This window comes from Mercenaria mercenaria, chromosome 8 (assembly GCF_021730395.1).
Source record: "Mercenaria mercenaria strain notata chromosome 8, MADL_Memer_1, whole genome shotgun sequence".
Lineage (NCBI taxonomy): Eukaryota > Metazoa > Mollusca > Bivalvia > Venerida > Veneridae > Mercenaria > Mercenaria mercenaria.
This window is the reverse complement of record NC_069368.1, coordinates 44554613-44576364: the sequence shown is the minus strand read 5'-3', so window position 1 is coordinate 44576364 and position 21752 is coordinate 44554613. Positions and strand designations below refer to the sequence as shown.

The 21752-nt window shown below is 34.5% G+C and overlaps 1 protein-coding gene across 2 annotated transcripts in view; it reads left to right on the top strand.

The window, feature by feature from the left end:
• LOC123566465 (protogenin-like) overlaps nucleotides 1-21752 on the top strand; it is a 144946-nt gene that overhangs the window by 59998 nt on the left and 63196 nt on the right. For both annotated transcript variants that reach the window (XM_053549819.1, XM_053549818.1), the window contains exon 3: nucleotides 19187-19328. In XM_053549819.1, coding sequence (XP_053405794.1) covers nucleotides 19187-19328 — 142 coding nt within the window. The remainder of the gene's footprint in view (nucleotides 1-19186; nucleotides 19329-21752) is intronic.

Genomic DNA, 21752 nt, shown 5'->3' with positions numbered 1-21752 from the left:
AAACATGTCGAGATAGATCTGGTTTGCTAGACAAAATGGTTATTGTGTCAGATATTCTGGAAAAATCACACAACGTCATTTTTAAAAGATTATATGGAAAAACATCTTGTTTCGAGTCTTGAGACCATTTGCCAGTCCATGTTCGCGGACATTAACACTTACACTGACACTGACATGGGAGTGTTACCCGTTTAGGTACCACATGTTGCAATGCCAATATCCGTTACATGTATAACACAGGTCTTTATTTTCAGTTCCTAAGTTACCACCTCTCTCATAATTTGGGTGGCAGAAAAAAGGAAAGTTACAAACTGACTCAATCATGCCACTGATACCCAAACGAATGAGAAATGTTGAATAAACACCGTTTTAAAACTATTTGATGTAGTGTTTCGTAAGTGTTGTACATGCCTCGGTACGACAGAACGTTGTAGAAGAGTGATGATAAAATTTATTGATACAGTATGTACAAAATGCACTTAATTAATTGACATCGTAATATGATGTACTAAATCAAATGACACAGTGACATAATTTAATATAATGAACGACGTAGTAACGTAACTTGTTGTAAATAGACGGTTATATATTAGTGGCTTTTCATATTGAATGTATTAAACAAATTGAATAAAATAAGAAAATGCGAAGGTTCTGTCGAACATATTATTAATTTCATAAACGTGTTTAATAAAATTAATGTGGAAAAACTTAAATGTAATATTCTTTTTATCACGTGTTAGCTCTTTTCTACTGAAACATCAAAATTTCTTCTTTCCTTTCGTTACCTATTTATTATGTACCAAGTCTCCTACACATGAACTTAAAAGGACGTCGGCGTCGGAGCTTTATTACACGAGAGTAATACCAAAATATGTAATCGCACGACGTTCAGCATGTAGTAATAAATTGATTGACAGAGTAACATGTTGAACTAAATAACTATTTATTTTATGCTAACTAATGAATACTGTATTCTATCAGTTAAATATTTTTGTATCTCATCACTCACACTGTGAAAATATGAAATCTATATTTTCACACTGTGAGAGATATAGCTCCGCCCCCTCATACATTGTGTAAGAATTTTAAATTATTTGCTTAAAACAGGATGAAAATTGTAGTCGCACTTTGTTCCTTATAGTAAATTTCTCGATTCAAATTATTTTACTAAATGAGAATTTCATAACGTTATGCAGCAAAAAGTAAAATAAAATGGAACTTTATGTTGTGTGCATCTTTCTAACATCACAACACGTCTTACGTCATGTCTGTTTACGCGCGTCTGTTTCCCGCGCTGAGATTAAAAATTGTTGCAAAATGGACATCTCAACGTAATTGAGCATAAAATAAAAAGAAAATTTGTTTGTTTTTCGTAAATATGGCATATATCTCACCTCGAAGTGAGAAAATGTTCACATTTTCACTCGTGCTACGCGCTCGTGAAAATATTTGAAATTTTCTCACTTCTCAGTGAGATATATTCCATATTCACTCAAAACAAACAAATATCCTCTATATTTTTGTAAAACCTCTGGTTAGGTTTCAGTTCAGACATTGGAAATGCTAAAGATTCATACGTAATAGATAACAAAATATTACACTAAGATATCATTTTAGGTTTACCATTAGGAACTGTAATACTCAAGACGATTTTGTTTTCCAAATCTTATTTATATTACTAGATATCGATGCCCGTCTCAGCTGATCGGTATTACGATAGGATTTTTGTTTAACCTTTACCCTGCTGTATTTCTAAAATGGACTGGTCAGTCATTCAATTTGGGCAGTACCATTTATTTTCCGAAGGGGTATTCACTGAAAATTTACTGACAGAATAGCGAACAGTGCAGACCATGATCAGACTGCAGGGATGTGCAGGCTGATCTTGGTCTGCACTGGTCGAAAAAGGCAGAATCATTTGCCGCCAGCAGGCTAAAGATTAATAGAAATAATGAATAACACCCATTTTCTGGTGGTCCAAATACCCCGTCGAATTTGTTCAAGCCGTTATTAATTGAAATCGCTTATGAACCATCCAAATCTTATCAATATGACTTGGACTGATCTATTTTGATTTTGACCTTCTGGTCTGTTTCGTCGGGCCCTAAAGGGTGTTTCCCTTCTTGCTCTATCTTTTGCAAAGGCACTGAGTACATGCGTTTTTGTTTCATAAGGATTGCTTTTTATATAAATATACAAGAGTAATTTTGTGTTTTACATAACATGCCTTCTGTTACTATTGGATATGTTAGGGTTTCACCTGGCGGTGATAACTTTTGTTTACACTGTCCTGTGACTTTCGAACATGGTAGTGGGTAAGAGTGAGGTTAGGTGCACCATAAACCGGTTTAAGCTCCCCAGTGGTGGTTTTGCCACTGACCGTTCTAAGGCGGTGCCTCACTGTGTTCCTTAGTTTGTTCGTTTTGTCTCTGTGTGTTTGCTTTGTGTGAGTGTGTGTTGATGTGTTTGTTTTGTGTGTGAGAGAGAGAGAGTGTGTGTGTGTATGTGTGCGTGTTGGTCGTGCTGGGTTAACGTTTGGAGAGGCTGCGGTTTTGGAACGTGGCTTTCCCTGTTGGATATTTATCCTTGTTTTTGTAATTGATCTGCTAGATACAAATAGATAATATTAAAGACAATTTGGTTATAAGAAATATAAATGACAGGTTTGGAAATAGGTATAATGCTCCATAAATGTGATTGTTCTTTTCTAAAATTGCATGTTAGTTCATAAGTAGTATTTTGTCATGTATCCAATATACATCAGTAGTTACGAATATTAAACCATTTAGAAAAGTGAAAATAAACTAGTTGAGCATATTATATATGTAAGGTATTTTTCAACATTATTTTGGCGACCATGGCGGTCATCTTTTCGGTCAGCTTGGATTTCGGCGTTTCACAGACAACAACACTTTCATTTATGCTAGCAATTCCCCTATAAACTCATATAAAATTATTTTTAGATTTTCTTTAAGAACCTGGTACCTTGGTTGCAGACTAATATGCAGTTATCATTAAGCATCGGACACAATTAACATAACATACCATTAGCATGCATAAAAACAACTCAAAGGCACATGAAAGGTAACATTCTTATTTTCAGATATAATAACCCAAAAATACAAATGTCATGAAGCAGGATGCATATAATGTCAGATATCGCCTTCCAAATATTTCATCATCCTGATCGGACATAGAAGCTGAATTGCAAATTAAACTTGACCAGCATTGTTCTGATTTCATTTCATCTTAGAATCTGTACAAAATATACAAATTATCAGCTTCAACAATGACAAAACCTTTTTCATTACATGTCATTTTACGCGAACCAGATAACAGCTTGGCCTAGTAAAGCGTTTAAATTTGTTCAAGATGTTGAAGAAGATAGCAGGTTTATGGAAAAGATCAATGGTGATTTTAAGTGTCTGCATTTTTTTAAATGAGTGGGTTAAAGCTTGAGCGATGATGCATGCTGTGATAAAAAGAAAATAAGCAGAATATAATGAGTATATTAAAACTCAATTTTCAAAGTCAGCGAGGTAGATCTGTGATATAATTGCCTTTCGATTTAAAACGCATAAAATATTCTTCTTATGAATATCGTTGATAATTACGTGTCATCACTTTGTAAAGAATCCCCAGCAGAAAGAAATTTCAATCTTCGTTAAGAATTGGTGGATTTTAAGCTCACCTAAACTTTTTTTCAAGTTAAGCTGTTGATACAGGCGGGTGGTCCGGCTTTCATCCGTAGTTTTACTAATATATCTTATTTTCAAATGTTACACCCCTTTAGGACCAAAAAAAGCTAAAATACAGAAAATTATTCACAATTACATTGTATTAACAAATGATAATTTTCTCAATTTCGAAGACAGTGAAAGGAGATATGTAGGCGTGTCTCTTGGCCGACTCAAAAAGTGTGTGTATATATAGAACTGTGAAGATTACGATCTTTACTTGGTTCAGACGCTCTTTATTTTTCAGTTAGTATAAATAGTCCCACATAAGAATTTAATGTCGAGGTATTTAGTAAGGGACTGACAATTTTATTTTCGGGGCGGGGGGCGGGGGGGGGGGGGGGGGCGGACGAAGGGTGCTGGTATTTATTAAAATCTGACTTTTAATATGCTTGAAATGACATCTGGCTTCAACATTATGAAAAATGAAATCACTGAAAAAAATCTGGCTCCAGGTCATTTTTAAAAAATATATTTCCATAACTCTGAATGCCAAGTTCTTTGCTTTTGAACTGCTTTTAGATTTTAGATTTTATATTTATGTTTGCGTCATTTAAATCTACATAACACTCTTTCTTTATCATGAAGGAAGACTAGCCTTTCCATCAATGTTTGAATACTAAATACTGCTGAAGAGTTGGTATTAAAGCTGTAAGGTGTAGTTACGGCAGGATTATTTAAATGTATGAACAGTAACCGTTACTGTATACATAGGCATAAGAGCAGGGGGTTGGAGGAGGGGAGCACTACCTTTTGAGTACAGATATGTTTCCTTCTTATAGATAAGAATATACAAATAATTTTATCCTAAACATTTCCAGAATTCTGCAGTTGACTTTTTAAAACAATCATCAGTGATACTACTTCCTACAAGGGTCTAGCACCCTAATGAAAATTCCTGCTAAAATATCTTTTTCTCAAGGATAATTGGACATGATATAACTTAAACCAAGAGTAACCGACTGCCATAGTTTCAGTGTTGAAATATCTCTTAAGTTCAGAATTTTATATGCACGCATTTCAAAATTTCCGGGTATCACCCTCATTCATACAAAAAGGTTGCAACACTTTTAAAAACAAGATGACCATTTCATTGAAACACAGTTCAAGAAAATGAAATAACAATATTTATATTTTTAATTCTTTATAATAAAAACATTCAGTCAAAATATTAACTTTCCTTCAGGTAAAAAAGAAACACAGACACTTGATGACAGAAATTTCTTTCTTCTAAAACTTAGGATTTAGCGTATAAAAGACCAAAATTTTGCAGGATGGGATCTCATTCCCGCTATCTCCTCCATCCTGGTCGCCCAACTTTGAGAAAAACTCCTACACCCTTATACATAATTTCATCAAACTTCAATTTTAATAATTAACTTTGATCATTTTTAACCAAAGTCTGAAGGTCAGTGCCTTTAATACTTTTTTTTAATAAATGAACCTAAAACACTATTAAAATTACATTGGCCTTCTCAGTGAGACTGGGCTCAACATTTTGACTAAAAATGATTCTCCTTTAACTCTGAAGGTTTTTTTTCAAATTATGCACATTATAACATGAATGTTTATTTCTATTTCGAAAAATTCCACATGATGCTGTATGCATGATCTTGACCATGCAGTTTAATTAGGAAATAGAATATGGAAATTCATGTAAATAGTATATATTTTCAGATTATATAGAATATCAAACTCAGTGCTTAATAAGAAACTACAAAATACATAAGATATATAATATTTTTGCTTGAAGTTTTCATTTGCCACAATGTTGAAACTATAAACTTTCTTTGTGAAATAAATTTGCACTTATGTTGAATTATAAACAATAACTTCCTTATAGATTCAAGCTATAACAATACATGTACAGATCAAAATTATCCAGATAAAAATACATCACAATAAATCACTATTGCGATGACCTGTGGTCCCATAACTCTACAGCGTCAAGGATTTTTACTGCTATGGTGATAAGGTTAATTGCTTCACAAGTAAGCAGGAGCCCTAGTAGTTTCTACTAGGAAAACTGGGCAAAAAGAACATACTGTGTATACTGTGTATACATTATCTGCTTCAGGGGTATTCCCAACGATCCAGCCTAAAATTGGCGAGCATATATTTTGGAAAGCCTACAACATCAGAGCATTTTAAAATAAATTTTCTGCTCGCTACGCTTGCAAACCTGCTATCAGCGATTTTATATGAAGCTGAAGTCCAGGAGACCCACCGTCTAATAGTTATACAAGATATTTTGCTTCTTCTCCCTTTCTGTACCCACCAGACTGGTTATGACCTTTGTTTTTACCTAAAAGCCATCATTAAAAAATTTAGGTAAACTTTATCAGACATTTTTGCTCGAATTTACATCAGATCAGCCGCGGAGGTATATATATGGAAGCTATTAGCATGATTAACTATTATGTCCTGGTATAATTTATTATACATGTATTTATAATTCCAGAAAGGGAGATTATATTTCCAAATATACACCAAAATGCAACAGAGCTACATGTACAAGTAATACTTTTCAGGGGGAGCATTCCCCTTTACGTCCATTATTTAGTTGGCTATGCCCCTTATGGCTCATTTATGGTTTAAGTATTAATCATATAGTTTATGTATATGTACATTTAGCAATGCTTAACGAAATTTCATGTACATTTAGCAGATTGTTTTAACCACTTTGCTTATAGAGGTATATGACAGAGCTCAAAATTAGGAACTATAGTTTGAAACAAGAGACTTGCATTTAGCTATTTTACGTGTACTTATTAAAGCAAATTACACAATACAGAACGTATTTCTTTAACGTGTTTATTAGTTTTTGAATAACAGAAATATTTTGAAAAAAGTCTTTGGCTTACATTGAAAAAATATCTAAATTCTGAAAACAAAATGCTGACTTGCATAAAAAGCGAGAAAAAAATATTGTCTCCCAAGTAAAATCCCAGGCACCTCAAAGCAGTTAAATGGTCCGCCCCTAAGGGTAATTTAAATAAGTAGAACAGTCTGTGTCCAATTAACTGATAAATATGGCCCCCGCTGAGTTCTAAAAATGCCTACAAAACTAATGGAAAATAAATCACATTTTTGAATATGATTAAAGCGTGGGACATGACGCCTCAGTTTAAAGAACAGTTTGGTATTGAAAATGTAATTGAGTGGACGGAGTATTTTAACCCTTAAATTTTGTCAGAAAACGTCAAAATGTGGAATGTACTGTTACAATATGCCGTTGATTGCTTAAGAACAACGGCATAGTCAACAAGAAATATCTTTAAAAATGATGGTCGGCGAATTGTAATACGGAAAGAAGTTTATGAATTTTTCATCTAACATTCATCTTTCATCTAACATTTTTCAAACTGCAAAACTAAACACCGCACTTTAACAATTTAAATGGTTCTCTTTTAATTTTTCGCAAAGGTTTCGTAGGGTTGCAATTTTGTTTCGTTTATCCTTAGACGAATAATTACAGCAGTAGTTTGATGAAAATTCATGAAACGGTTCATGAGAAGAGGTCATTAAACGTGTTTATATTTTTAATTAAATTGGTCCCTATCCCCATTTGTAATAAAATAGCAGGAGACCTTACGATATTGTTACACATCGAGTTTGATAAAAATCCATTACATTTTAGTGGTTTATGCGAAGAAAGGCATATCTACTTTTAGCTATAGTGGTCCCTAATAGGGCCCAAGTTCCTATATAAATAAATTTGGAAGAGGACCTTATAAGGATGCTCCAGACCAAGTATGACAAAAATCCACCAAGCTGTTCATGAGACGCTGTATAAAGGCATTTCTAGTTTTAGCTCTAGCAGCCCCTAAAAGGGGTTAAATGTCCCAGCTGAACAAAGTTGGCTGCGGGCCTAATAAAGATGCTACAAATCAAGTTTGATTAGAATACATGAGAAAAAATCAATTAAAGGATTTTTTTATTGTCTATTTTTATTTATTTCTAAAATAGGCCAACTGATCCCGCTTTAACAAATGCATATTCGCTATTCGTGAATCTTTGGACAATGACGTCACACCTATAAAAAAAAGTGAAGGTCAAGCAAAACATACAATTGTAATTATTTCAATATTTCTGTTTCATAAGCAAAGTTTGACCGTAGTCATATCACATACTAGTAGATAAACTGTATGCAGCTTACCTTCATTTCAGAGTAATGAAATTCAGTCATTATATAGCATATATATAATAAAACAGATTTCAACTGAGTTCAATATTTGCATACCATACTAAAGAAAAATATTCATATATAATAAACCAGTTAAATAATTTATAACAAATATATCAAAGCAATCAAGTACTCATTTTAATATGCAATCTGAATAAGTCACAAAAGCAAGAAACCTTTTCATATACAGACGACAATTGTCTGAAAGAAAATCTTTTAAAAAGCACTTCTCTACATAAAAGACTCTTATCACACCCTTATTCATGTGATACGCAGACCGTATTCAGCTCTTTATTTAATTTGATATATGTTGGTATTTGAACAGGTTTTTATCATATTTATTAAACTTACTTATCATTTTGAGATATATCAATATTCTTGCTAAATATACTGAGCCAAAGTTAGCTTTAAAACTGTGAACAGCGTCGTTTAGGATAAACGCTTTGTCTACATTTCACTCAGCGTAGCACAATCAACAGAGTGAAAGGAATTGACACTCTCGTCCAATCAGGCAGTGTTGCATAAATCTTCCATTTTGATAAATTATCTATAAAGCGTTATCAAGTAGTTTGATTTGCAAACTGAAGTCACGTGGCATAGGTAACGAAAACGAATTTAGACGGCGTCGCCGAAAAACCCAGTATAGAAACAGCCTAGTAAGATTTCATTTGTGCATAAAAAAGACCATACATGTTTTTATACTAAAATATGCATAAAATGGCATATAAAATATTGCTGTCGCACGTATCTTTAAATGTATTTGACCTAGGATCATGAAACATAACATGAATATTATTCAGCATGTGATTTGTGCGGGATTAATATAGGTCATACCAGAGTTATAGCCCTTGATTAAGTCAAAATATGTACAAAATGTATAAAGGACATACAAGTTTAACTCACATGTATCTCAATAATTATTTGACTTAGAGTAAAAAAAGATTGTTGCGTTCCTGGTTTTCCGTTTCGGATTTCACCAGCCAGACCATGGTGCTTGACACAGTGTATAATAAACATATAGTGCTTAAATGTTAGTGTTGCATATATCTTAAAATTATGAAACCATGTTTAGTGACAGGAGGTTGAGGCACCTGTGTCCTATGAAAACATCTAAAATGGAAGGGGTGTTTGTAGTAGTGTAGAGTATAAGGGTGCACTTATACTTCCTTCCTATTGATCTAGCTTTTATGGCATACAGACACTAAATAGCCTGAGCACCTATGAAAAAATGGTATCGCATAATGGCGGATTCAAATAGTTCTCAGTTTTTTTTTTGCTGTAAGAAGGATTTTTCCTTGCAATCATTGCTATATATTGGTTGAAATCATATTGCATGCCTATACTTGACATACTGGTAGCATTTGCATGTTGAAAAAAGACTCCAAACTGATTTAACATGTGAAATTTATTCATACACCCCTACCCTAAATTGTGATTGTCATTTCAGTGTAAAAATTACGGTGTGTCCGTTTGACCAGAAACATTTTTCTTGCATCAAACATTACCCCTACTTTTCTTTGGATATTTTACAGTATTAATGTTGCTCTACAAGAAAATGTAAGTTAAGAAATTTAAAATGGGTCTAGGTGTATATTGCAGCATTGTGAAAACTTGTCATTTTATATAGAATATATAGTGGTGGCTATTTAGTGTGTTATAACCTATAAGAATTGTCACCCGGTAGAATTACTAAAATTTTCTGTCGTCTGCATATAAAAAAAATTTTGTAAACATGGCACATCAACCCAGACAATTGATTTTTGAAAGAATTAAGCAAAAAATAAACGATAATTCTATACCGGTGGGGGAAAAAAGGGTGTCGGAAATGGCTTGGTTGTACGACATTAAATAAAAATCCCAGCTATGGAAAATAACCACAAAACTGCCTGGAGAAACTATCAGAAAACAATATTATGTGCACAGACTTATGTGTCAGGCCACTAGAAATATTTTAAAAATACCCGAAGGCCTACACGTGTCGCATATATGCCACTTTTCTCTGTGTGTGAACCCGGAACATTTGAGCATTGAACCCCAGTTCATAAATAATGAAAGGCAGAAATGTGGGGAGCAATGCTCGGGCCATAAGTTTAGGGAGTTTTCTTTCAAGGACTGTATTCTATGGTATACAGTAGTTTACTATTTTTGTATAATATTTTTGATAAATATAGCACTATTATATACACAACTTATACAACTTGAAGGCTTATTTACATTTGTGCAGTTAATATAATTTGTTATATGTGTGCAGTGCCGGCCCAGCTGGCCACAAGGCAGCACAATAATTTTACTTATAACCATCTTTATTTCATCCTAATATCACACTCTCTGCATAAGCATGATCTTTTAGGTGTGGTGTGCTAGAAAAGTCAGGCTTGGGGTCAGTGAGACCCTTTGAATAGTGTAAATCTGTATGTAATTTGTACCTATACTGGCGTGATGCAAAACGACTGCGTCTTGCTCGCGATATGTACCTAGTAGTTTTACGCAACTTCTCGTAGTACTCTGTTCTTAAAAGGTGTCTGATAACAGAAGAGCCATGTGACAGTTTTACACCATTTACCCTAGCTTTAAGTATAACGGTGTCAGCAAGCCCATGATTTAGTCTTAGAATCTGGCCATGGATACGGCCATGGCAGTTGCGGAGAAATGTGACATTTTTGGGCAAGCATGCATTATAGGATCTGCTTCACATTTCTGTGTAGATGTTAAAAATTTAGTTTTTTCTATGCTTTCTTTACCAAGGAGAATTTCAATACATTTCCTGAGTAAAGTCTCATCATTATCAGTCATTTTAAGCCTGACATTGTCTGGCATATAGTTTTTTGCTTTTCTGTAGTTGCTAAACAAACCAAGCTGTATTTAGAACATGAGGTACCACAGTAACCTTTGAAACATAGTACTATTGCTGAAATTATATTAGGCATTTTGTGTTTTATTACTTTCAAATTGCTTTTGTACTTCTTATGTGCATTTGATAGCTCAGAAACACACCTAGATTTAATAGATAGAGCAAATCTGTTTTTAGATTAGACTTCTGTTTACCACGGAACATTTTGTCACTAAATGGTGCCCGGTTAATTTGCCTTTTTAGAGAATTTGCCAGGTGCCTCACATCTTTCAAGTGCACAGTTTTAGTTCCTTGACCTTTGTCTACACCAGAATGACCTTTAGAATCTCCATCACCTGTGTGGTGTGAAATCTGAAGATCTTTAGTAATATCCTTAGATATCATTTCATTCCATTTGAGCAGAGACCAGGTGTGCAGTATCAACACCTTTTTAGTTACATTTTGACATGAATAGTTGGAGAGAACTTGAATACATGGCCATGAGATATGACTTTAGCTATAGAATGCAAAAATATGCAGTATTGTTGCATTTGAGATGAAAAAAGACAATTTTCCATTTTTTACTGAAAATAGCTTTTTTTCAACAAAAAAAAAAAATCACTAAACACTAATTTTGTTCTATATTTTATCACAGTTGCATAATTATAAGTTTTTTTCAGTGTGGTTGTCTATTCCGCACTTGCTGGTGGTATATTTGATGTAATATCTTACGGGTTTTTTAAAAAAAAAAACAGCGTTTAATGACTATATGTGATTCAGCCAAATTTAAGGCTTAAACCGCAGTCTTTGGACAAAATGATGGCTGTACAAAAATAGTGATTTTGAGAAAAACTAAAGGTTTGTTTGGGCTGAAACTTGTTTTATAAGCTGAATATAGATGAAACTTCACATAGAGAGCAAAAAAGCTGAAAAAAAATCATATTTCCTTATAGCAACGTGGTAGGGTGTCCACCTTAGGCGTTCCGGGGTTCGATTCCCGGTCAGGGCTAAAGTATTTTCAGTCTGTTACATAATGCAGTTAATTGGCTAATTAAATCACAGACAAAGGCGTGAAACCCTACTTTCTCATCACCAGTTTATTGATACTGTACATTTTTGTTGACAATACTCCTGCGCAGAGGTTGGGTGTTTTAAGGCAAAATCGATACTCTTTGAATAGAATTGTTATATATAAAATTTGCTCTTTGAGTACGTTAGAAAATATTGTACACTCCTTGCAAAACTTGGTATATGTGACCACAAGTTAACATAAAGTTAATAGGCATCTCTAAAATTATAGAAGTCATCGCTGAAAAAAATATCAAACAATTGTCATTATTTTATTATGAAATGTAAATACTATTTAGGAGACACTTAATGTAGACATATTCCCCATGATTTTTAGCAATAGACAGCTTGTGGGCTATCAGGTACACGTGCAGTTGATCGAAAACGACGTCATTAAATGGATTATCCATGACTTACGATATCGTAACTAACCAACAATAACTTAGGTTACGAGCGCTTTACGAAGGCGTTGTCACATCCTATATAGCTCCCTTCGGATATAGCTCCCCGGGGAGCTGTATTCGAAACACGTTTTCGTATATAGCTCCTTTGAGGCAGAGGAGCTGTATACGAACGCAAGCATGTACAAACCCGAATATGACTTCCTATACATAGAAAAATCAAATACTTTAACAGTACTGTTTGAGTAATACAAAACTTGATTATTTGGCAGTGTTTCATTTGGATATACGATTTCCCACACCACTTGGGGTATGGGGATTTATAAAGTTGATTTCTCTAGCCATTCGTACGTATGAGCTAGAGAGCGGGAGTGCGTAGGTACATAGTCCCGAAAACGGATACAATTAGGCCAAGAGTCACCAACCTGTACAAAAAATGACTGGCAATTGAAGTTAGGAACATTGGGTTTAAAGTTTTTTTATCTCGTCTAGCAGTTTTGACTCTCGAGTCCAAATACAGTCTTGATCATACTGACAGGCACTCATCTTCTATACCATGTCAGTATGTGACAGAATGATCAAATTTGGAACAAACGTTAATTAGGTGTACCTGAAGATTTTAGTCTCTTGTCGGACTTGCCCCAAAGTCCCAAAACTGTCCAGAAATGTTGACTGGCAAATAGTTGTTTATACTAGTAATGACCCTTGCATTAGAATAAAAGCATCATGTGTGAAATATTTTACACTTTCTAGTCTTCCAAACGCGACATAATGAAGTGTCCTAAATAAGGCACGTGGTCCATATTCAATAAAACACCGAAAGGAGCTATATACAGGTGTTCCGTTTATAGCTCTGGTTTTAGCCAGGGAGCTATATACGGAAAATATACTCCACAGGAGATATATACGAAATGGTGCCCGGAATATAGCTCCCCGAGGAGCTATGTCTGAAGGGAGCTATATAGGGTGTGACAGGGAGTTAAGAGTTGTTTGGAGATAAATAACGCTACCTTTAGTCTTACCTTAGGTTTATCTTAAACCATACCTTAAGCGGCCGCAGACCAACATACCGGTATATACAAAGTTTTATGCTCCGTCATATCTTATTCGCTGGAAAAGACACGTAAGTCGGTTATTATTAATTTCTCGAGTGCAAGGTGTTACCTTTTCTTCATTCTAAACATACCATAAGTCTGTTTAAGCGTGAAAAACGAGACCTAGAATGCAACAAAAACATTTAACTGGCAAGCCGCCAGACAGCGCTCTATGCTGTTGCTCTTCTCCGTATTATACCATACATAACATAGATTTTGGCTATTTTTGGACATGGCTAAAACAATAACATGAGGTGCATTTCCAAACAAATTGTCTTTTATATGATCTTCACAAATGTTTATCTTTGTATTTAGACTAATTAATATTATTTATTCATAAAATACTGTTCAAAGTCCAGATCTAGTGGTATTTGTATTCCGTATTATACCATACACGACATAGACTTTGACTATTTTTGGACAAGGCTAAAACAGTAATATGAGAAGAATTTCCTAACAAATTCTTTTATATGCTTTTAATGAATATTTATCTTTCTATTTAGACTAATATATGTTATTAATTGTTAAAATACTGTCCAAAGTCCAAATCTGGTGGTATTTAGTTAAAGTGTCCTTTAACACCTCGATAGCATAGTGGTAGAGCGTCCGCTTCGAGTGCGGGAAGTGTGGGTTCGATCCCCGGCCGCGTCAAACCAAAGACGTGAAAAAGGGTACCAGTAGCTCCCTTGCTTAGCACTCAGCATTAAAAGGGAAACTAGCCTCTTCACTCGTGGCGGTGGATTCCATCAGGAATGAGGTGTCGAGAGTGATTAATATAAGATGTAGAACTTTCTTCACAATCGACCTAAAATAAATTATGTATAAACTGAAGTGTCCTTTGAAATACATTAAGAATATATATATCATGCAACTGTTTCTGATTAGCGACGGTAAGATGAAAAATCCTATATACTCCCAAACTATTTACTGGCGTTTCTCGATGCTTTAAGTTGTTCAAGGCGCTTTATGAACATTTTAATTTGCGTATGTGTACCACCCGGTGTGGTGCGTTCATTACGTTGAATAAATTAAGTACTAAAACAAAATGCCTGCATTTTATGATAGGTAGCATGCATGTCCATTAAATTACCAATATAGGCAAAGTGATTTTATTAGTATACGAGGATCGTCCAATATAGAACTTATGTTTTGTTTCAAATTGAAAATCATCACAACTCTAATAGACAGTCGTGAATAAGATAGACAGTTTCTATAAATATTTTTGTTATTTAGAGTATGGATGAATCGGGGGCTAAATAAGACTATTTTGGGGTAAAGGAAACTTCAAGTGTATGTTGTAAAAAATGAAAAAAAATGTTTGATAGTATTAATTGTGAACATCATGACGCAAATGGAGAAAGCTGTCGTTCCCTTGCATTTTCTGTGCGAGTAAATTGGACAATGTAGATGTTTTAATTTGTCAGAGCCAGAGGTACAATATTTCCGCTTTATCCAGGCAAGACAAATCAACTGGGCCTGCCTGTACCAAAACAACAACAAGTTTTGTAGAGCATGTACAATATTAACTAAATTAGGAAAATAATAAATTAGGTTCAAAATGCAGACACGCAGTACAAATGGTAGAAGTAAAAGACGTTAGGAAAAACTATATGAATACATTTATTTTATGTTTTCCAGTGAATTATAGAGTTTTCTCAGTGAAATAAAAGTGATAATCCACAGTTTTGAAACAGTAGATTATCATTTTTATTTTTCACTGTTTTTTGCCGAACTAGTTACGGTCCTCCGCCGCGACTGAAGTCAAATTGTATACCGAGCGTTATGAATACCGGGGACCATAATGACGATGACGTCGTTAAAATTACGTCATTTGTGTTATGCTTTCTGTTGATCTTTCCCGCGATTTTCGACGTTTTATAAATGAGCCGTGCCATGAGAAAACCAACATAGTGGGTTTGTGACCAGCATGGATCCAGACCAGCCTGCGCATCTGCGCAGTCTGGTCAGGCTCCATGCTGTTCGCTTTTAAAGCCTATTGGAATTGGAGAAACTGTTAGCGAACAGCATGGATCCTGACCAGACTGCACGGATGCGCAGGCTGGTCTGGATCCATGCTGGTCACAAACCCACTATGTTGGTTTTCTCATGGCACGGCTCAAATTACGCGACAAAAGTAAAGTTTAACACATGAAATAAAAAAATAATTTGTTTGTGTCTGTGTCTGTGAAATATCAATTTTATTTCACTCATGAGCACCAAAAAAAGTCATTTTCACTCGTGGCTACGCCACTCGTGAAAATATCAGTTTTTGATGCTCACTTGTGAAATAAAAGTGATATTTCACTGAAACAAACAAATATCCTCTATGCATTTGTCATTTATTTTGATATCTTCCCGCTTAGCTCTACATGGAGGGTGAATTTGATCCCCGGGCGAAGCTTATGCTCTCCGTGACGATTTGACAAAGGACATTGTGTCTGACATCATTCGTCTTCCATCTCCAATGTACTAGCATGTGGATAAACTGGTACTTAAATAGGTTGCACAGAATCTATTAACACTGGTTAGGTTAACTGCCAGCCATTTCATAACTGAAATACTGTTTATAAGCAGTGTTAAGCCCAATGCAGCAAATCTAACATCCTACAGGCCCAGTAATAATAATAATCAACTTAATAACATTTATTATTTAGTTTTAATGTTTTAAAACAAACATATCTTAAAATACGAAATAGATTTCTGTCATGAAAGTGGTAAACTAGATTTTAATACCATATTTTTATCAGTCATTGATAACAATGTTACTGTCAAACAGACACGAACCAAACAACACACTGAACCGTGCTTAACAACAGAAAAACATTTTGAACACCACGGTAGCCTCTAAACTTGTTTGTAAATTACTCGTTTCGTTCAGTACTAAGGTTCTGCAGTTAAAATGTTAAACAAATCATTCTGATGAAAGTGTTTACTAAATGGTTACTCATTCCCACTTGTATCTGAACGCAACATTTTCGAATACATGTACATTAATTACCGGTAGCTAATTTTCAATCAGTCTACTGGTTAAGACGGCATTCCCGCTCGATTGGTTAAAGTTAGTGCTTCAGTTACTATATATGAGCCGCACCATGAGAAAACCAACATAGTGCGATTGCGACCAGCATGGATCCATACCAGACTGCGCATCCGCTTTCAAAGCTTATTGCAATTAGAGAAACTGTTAGCGAACAGCATGGATCCTGACCAGACTGCGCGAATGCGCAGGCTGGTCTGGATCCATGCTGGTCGCAAAGCCACTATGTTGGTTTTCTCATGGCGCGGCTCATATCCTTTAGCACACAATATTATTATTTTCTTCTGGTGAAATTGCATGTGATTAAAAATCTGCTAGGGTCGCAATGCTCAATAAGAATGATAAAGTGAAGTATTATCGTCAAATTTCTATAGTATCATTGCACAAATTTCAGGGAGACAATTGCTTATTCATCATTCTGTCTCCAGGAAGCATTTGATACTGTTGATCATTTAATCTTAGTTTTGAAACTTGAAGCTATAGGTCTTAGCAAAGATATCATCCATTGGTTTAGATCATATCTAAGTGAAAGGCATATATTTCATACCCTGTAATATAAGATGTGGTGTTCCCCAAGGCTCCACTTTTTTTCTAATGAATGTAAATGATATGTCAGAAGTTGTTGTTACGTACGGATGACCTTTGTTTTTGTAGCTGGTAAGAACAGGGTAACATTAGAAAATGCAAAGGTTGGTAGATAACAAAATATCTCTACATTTAGGTAAAACAGAGTGTAGATACTTTTTTTGGCCAAAGACAAAACTCCTTTTTAAACATAGTTTGTGGTGGCACTAATATTCAATCAACCTTATCTGTCATATATAATTATTAAACTACTTTAGAGTAACATTTGGCTATAAATTCCATTGCTACTCCAGTTATCAAGAAGCCTAATGCCCAGTTAAATCTCCTGTTAAGGAAACGTGCATATCTTACACTACACGCAATACTAGGGAACGTCATGTTAAAGTCCTCGTCCAATGTCGTTTTGACTGTGCTTTTTGGTACCAAGATACCATGATTTTACATAAAAAGTTCAAGTTACCAAAAATAATTTATTATTATATTGATTGGGTTTGTCTTGAATCTAAACCCTTTGATTCATGCTGATAATAAATAATAAATGTTTAAAAAAATTAAATCTGTCGCCAGCTCAGAAAAGAGAAAAGAGTTGATAAAAAAATTGATGTCATTTGATAATTGATGGATAAACACTTAATTCCACATGACATAATTTTTACCTGACTAGATTAAGTGAACAGGGATCTTTCTCTAGGCGTTTGTATAAAAAGAATTGCTTTTCTTTGCTGTACTCTGTAGGAAAAAAAAAAACTTCTTCAGTCGAGATAATCAGTATATTACAAGATTGGAAACGTTATTCCTAAAGTGTTTTATGCTACTTCTTCCATATATACAAAAATATCCACTAGTACCTGGTTTGTTTTAATGTGATTTTCTTATGATTATAGTCATGCAGATTTAAGCTGTACTATAGTTTTTCCTTTACATGACTATGTCAAATCATCTCATTTTGAAGGAACACATTTAAAAATAAGAGATTTGTTTTCGTCTTTATGATTGCTATGTGTCATTTACTCACCATATTCTTTTAAGATACAGTATCAGAATTCCTTAAAAGTAATTGACTGATATCTATTTATACGTATATTTATGTTTGAATTTATTTAGAATTGTTGTTTTAGTCATGTTATGTATTTGGGACATTATGACCAAGTCCGTGTACAAATTATGTATTGTTATGTAACTAACGTTATACGAGCGTAGTTTTAAGGTGTAAGGTTGTGCAAGTAATGGGTTAGATTTGGATTAGGTCAAGAAGGTATAAGACAGCGCCATTTAACAGAAAACCGAAACACGTGCTTAATTGCAGCAAAATTTTTCCTACGGGCAGAATTTCTTTAAACTTTGTATACTGACTGAGAACTGAGTTTAAAACGGAAATATGTATTAAAAACCATCGGTACCCAGGCTTGATCATGAATTATCTGCCATTGAAAGTCGATTTTTCAGTATTTTTCGACTTTCATACATATTTCCGTTTTAAACTCAATTCTCAGTCAGTATACAAAGTTTAAAGAAATTCTGCCCGTAGGAAAATGTTTGCTGCAATTAAGCACGTGTTTCGGTTTTCCGTTTTAAACTTGATTCTCAGTCAGTACACAAAGTTTAAAGAAGTTCTGCAAGGTCAGAAAATATCTTAATTAATGTATGGTCTTACGTCTTTCGTATTTTTACCAACGTTTGTAATAAGACTATACGTGTTTCGGCAAATACGCTTTGCATTATTGTTTTTATATCAGAAAGTAAAACTAGCGGTTCAGTTGCAGTGCGGGCATAAAATACAAGCATTCAAAAGTTCTTAGGACTTCATAGCTTTTTACATTTTGATACGAAGGGTCGTGTAAATACAGTCAGTTTGTATTATGAAATGGTCACAGATATTCGTCAGACCAAAAGGAATTTTTTTGCTATTTGAAAATGTCATAATGTTTCAGAGTTTCCATCATGATAAACTAGTCTTTGTATATCGGTGTACTATATTATTGCATGACTCGGTCTATAGTTCTTACTATTGACGCTCTATATTTCAACATATGTTTGCTGTATTAAAGTCAAAATTAAAACAAAAACAAACAACAACAACAACAACATGTTTGTGATATATGTCTTATGTCATGTTATAAAACACTTAGAGAACGGCTTGTCGGTCAATAATCAAAACTATTTGTCAAAACAAATAGTTTTCAATATACGTATACCAGTATATTCCAAATATAATATTTTGTTATTGTAATTGCATTGTATATTTCAGAGCCAACATTACGTATCGAACCTGAAAACATCAATGTTATAGCTGGAGGTGTAGCAAGGTTTCAGTGTCAGATAGAGTCTGCGTCCCCAAAAGCACCATTCTGTGTATGGGAACATCCGACACAGGGCAGTCACTTAAACAGGTTAGTTCACAATATTCTAGCTTTCGATGTGTTTAAGGTAGCTGGTTGACAGTATCACATAGAACCCGTGATCCCTCTAGCACCAAACTGCATGCGGAAACAACCAGACCAGGACAGTCACAAAAAAGGCTGCTTCCTACTATAAATAGAAGTATTCAAGGTAGAGGTGGGCAAGAGATGGAGTGTTGGGAGTAGCAAGGTGTAAGTTATAGTCTAAGTGCTCTAAAACACCGTTCTGCTTATGGGACCAGTCATATAAACATGTTGTCATTGAACCATTTAACACGTCAGAACAACATACAAAGTATAGTCGCATATACATGTTGTTTACGTTCACAGTATTCTAAATGAGGCCGGTGGGGATGTTTGGTTAGCAAGGTATCAGTGTCTTGTCAATAGAATTTGTGCGCACTAAAGCACAATTCTGCAAAATCCAAAAAAGCTGGCTAGTTACAATCACAACATTCTTATGTTATTTCCCAGAAGAGGAAAAATAAGTCCTATTACGGATTCTTAAGCCTGTCAATGATTATATAAAAATTTTAATGACGAATATAAAAGATAATATTCAGAACCACTGTTGAATAGGCATGCGTTTAGATCTTTTTCACAATATGAGAACGTGCAGGAATATAAACAGAATTATGTAGGTCAGTGGGTGAAGCGCAGCTCTGTTACATTATGCGGTCGAAAAAAGCTAACCGCAACCATTGTATGTTCTTGTATTCTATTACGTACTATGGCTGTTCGATTTCTCTTGATATTTTATTTTAAAAGCATCAGATTAAATAACTACTTAAATTAATACTTAAATTCCGTTAAAACACGTTATGTGTTTATATACGGAATGCATTTTTTTGGCAGTGCTGTTCCAGGATGCGTTGTGTCTAACGTATTTTGGTAGTGACTACCACATCTTGGCCGGATTTTTTATACTTAGTACCAAATGTTTGTACAATTTTGCGGCGTAACACATTTCAAGTAACACCATTTTACAGTATCATTATTTGTAGTACGTAGTTAACGAAGTACGCGACTTTAATACTGAAGTATATAAAATATATAATGGCGAGAAATAGTTCAGAATTCTGTCGAGGACAGCAGATGTAGGCATAGGAAATAGAGATCAATATAATTGCACCTTTACTAATCCTACCAGGTGTTCTGTATTACAAAAGTGGATCTATTGTGACATTTTGATACAAGCAAAACTGTATTATCTGCACTATTATTTACCTACTGGTACTTCGTTTTATTATTGGCTTGTTAAAAGTTAATTTTTTACCATATGTAAGTTGACAGAATCATAGGAACCATGTCTTGAGGGGTAAATCAAACACAAATGAATAAATCCTTAATGATTTTGTTGTGCAAAAAAGTATGATATTGTGTCTTAAACAGTTTTCATTTTCCACTCAATTGTGTAATTGCAAGGGAAGTAAACTAATAGATCTCTACTTATAAGTACTATCCCAAGGCAAGAGTTGTCATTCTTTGTGGATCACGACTTTAAATTAAAAATTAAAACTTCTGTTATTGTCATTAACAAAAGTATCATAAACTTCACATTTGTGAAATCATTTTTGGTTATTTCAAGGACTTGGAAATTAATTTCTAGACTTAATTTAATGTAATTCTATCATTGAAAATTTTAGGGCCTATCTCTAGCAGATGTCTTGCGTCTGATATATTTGTATATATGCACGACAACAGTCTAGTGATTGCAATATGTTTCCTTGCTTCGATCTGCGCCGACCAACTTTATTAATGATATCGTCCGTTATTGTTTACATCTACTTAACAAATCATCTAACCCGCCATTACCTATATCCAATATTTTACAAACATACTGAAGTATGTGTGTGTGTTCGGGTTTAACGTCTTTTTCAACAGTTTTTCAGTCATATAAACGACGGTGTCTACATGTAGCAGTGAGCACAATGCCCAACTTTATAGTGCTGCCTCACTGGAATATCACGCCGTAGACACGTGGCATGATACCCCACCCAGTCACATTATACTGACACCGGGCTGACCAGTCCTAGCACTATCCTCTTAATGCTGAGCGCCAAGCGAGGAAGCTACTAGTACCATTTTTTACGTCTTTGGTATGACGCGGACGGGGATCGAACCCACGACCTCCCGCACTCGAAGCGGACGCTCTACCACTAGGCTACCGAGGCGGTTCCATACTGAAGTAATTTCTTTAAATGTAGCACATACAATGTATTATTTATTACACAACAAAATTTCAAATCATGCAAAGATACAATTTACTGTCATGCCCCATCCCAAATAAAACACAGAAATACAAATTTAAGTTTTTCATTTGTTTTATTTTCTTTCTACTATACATGTTAGTCTATTTTTTTGTGACTTTCCTGAAATAGACTGAAGTGGTAATATGAGTATATATTTTTTATA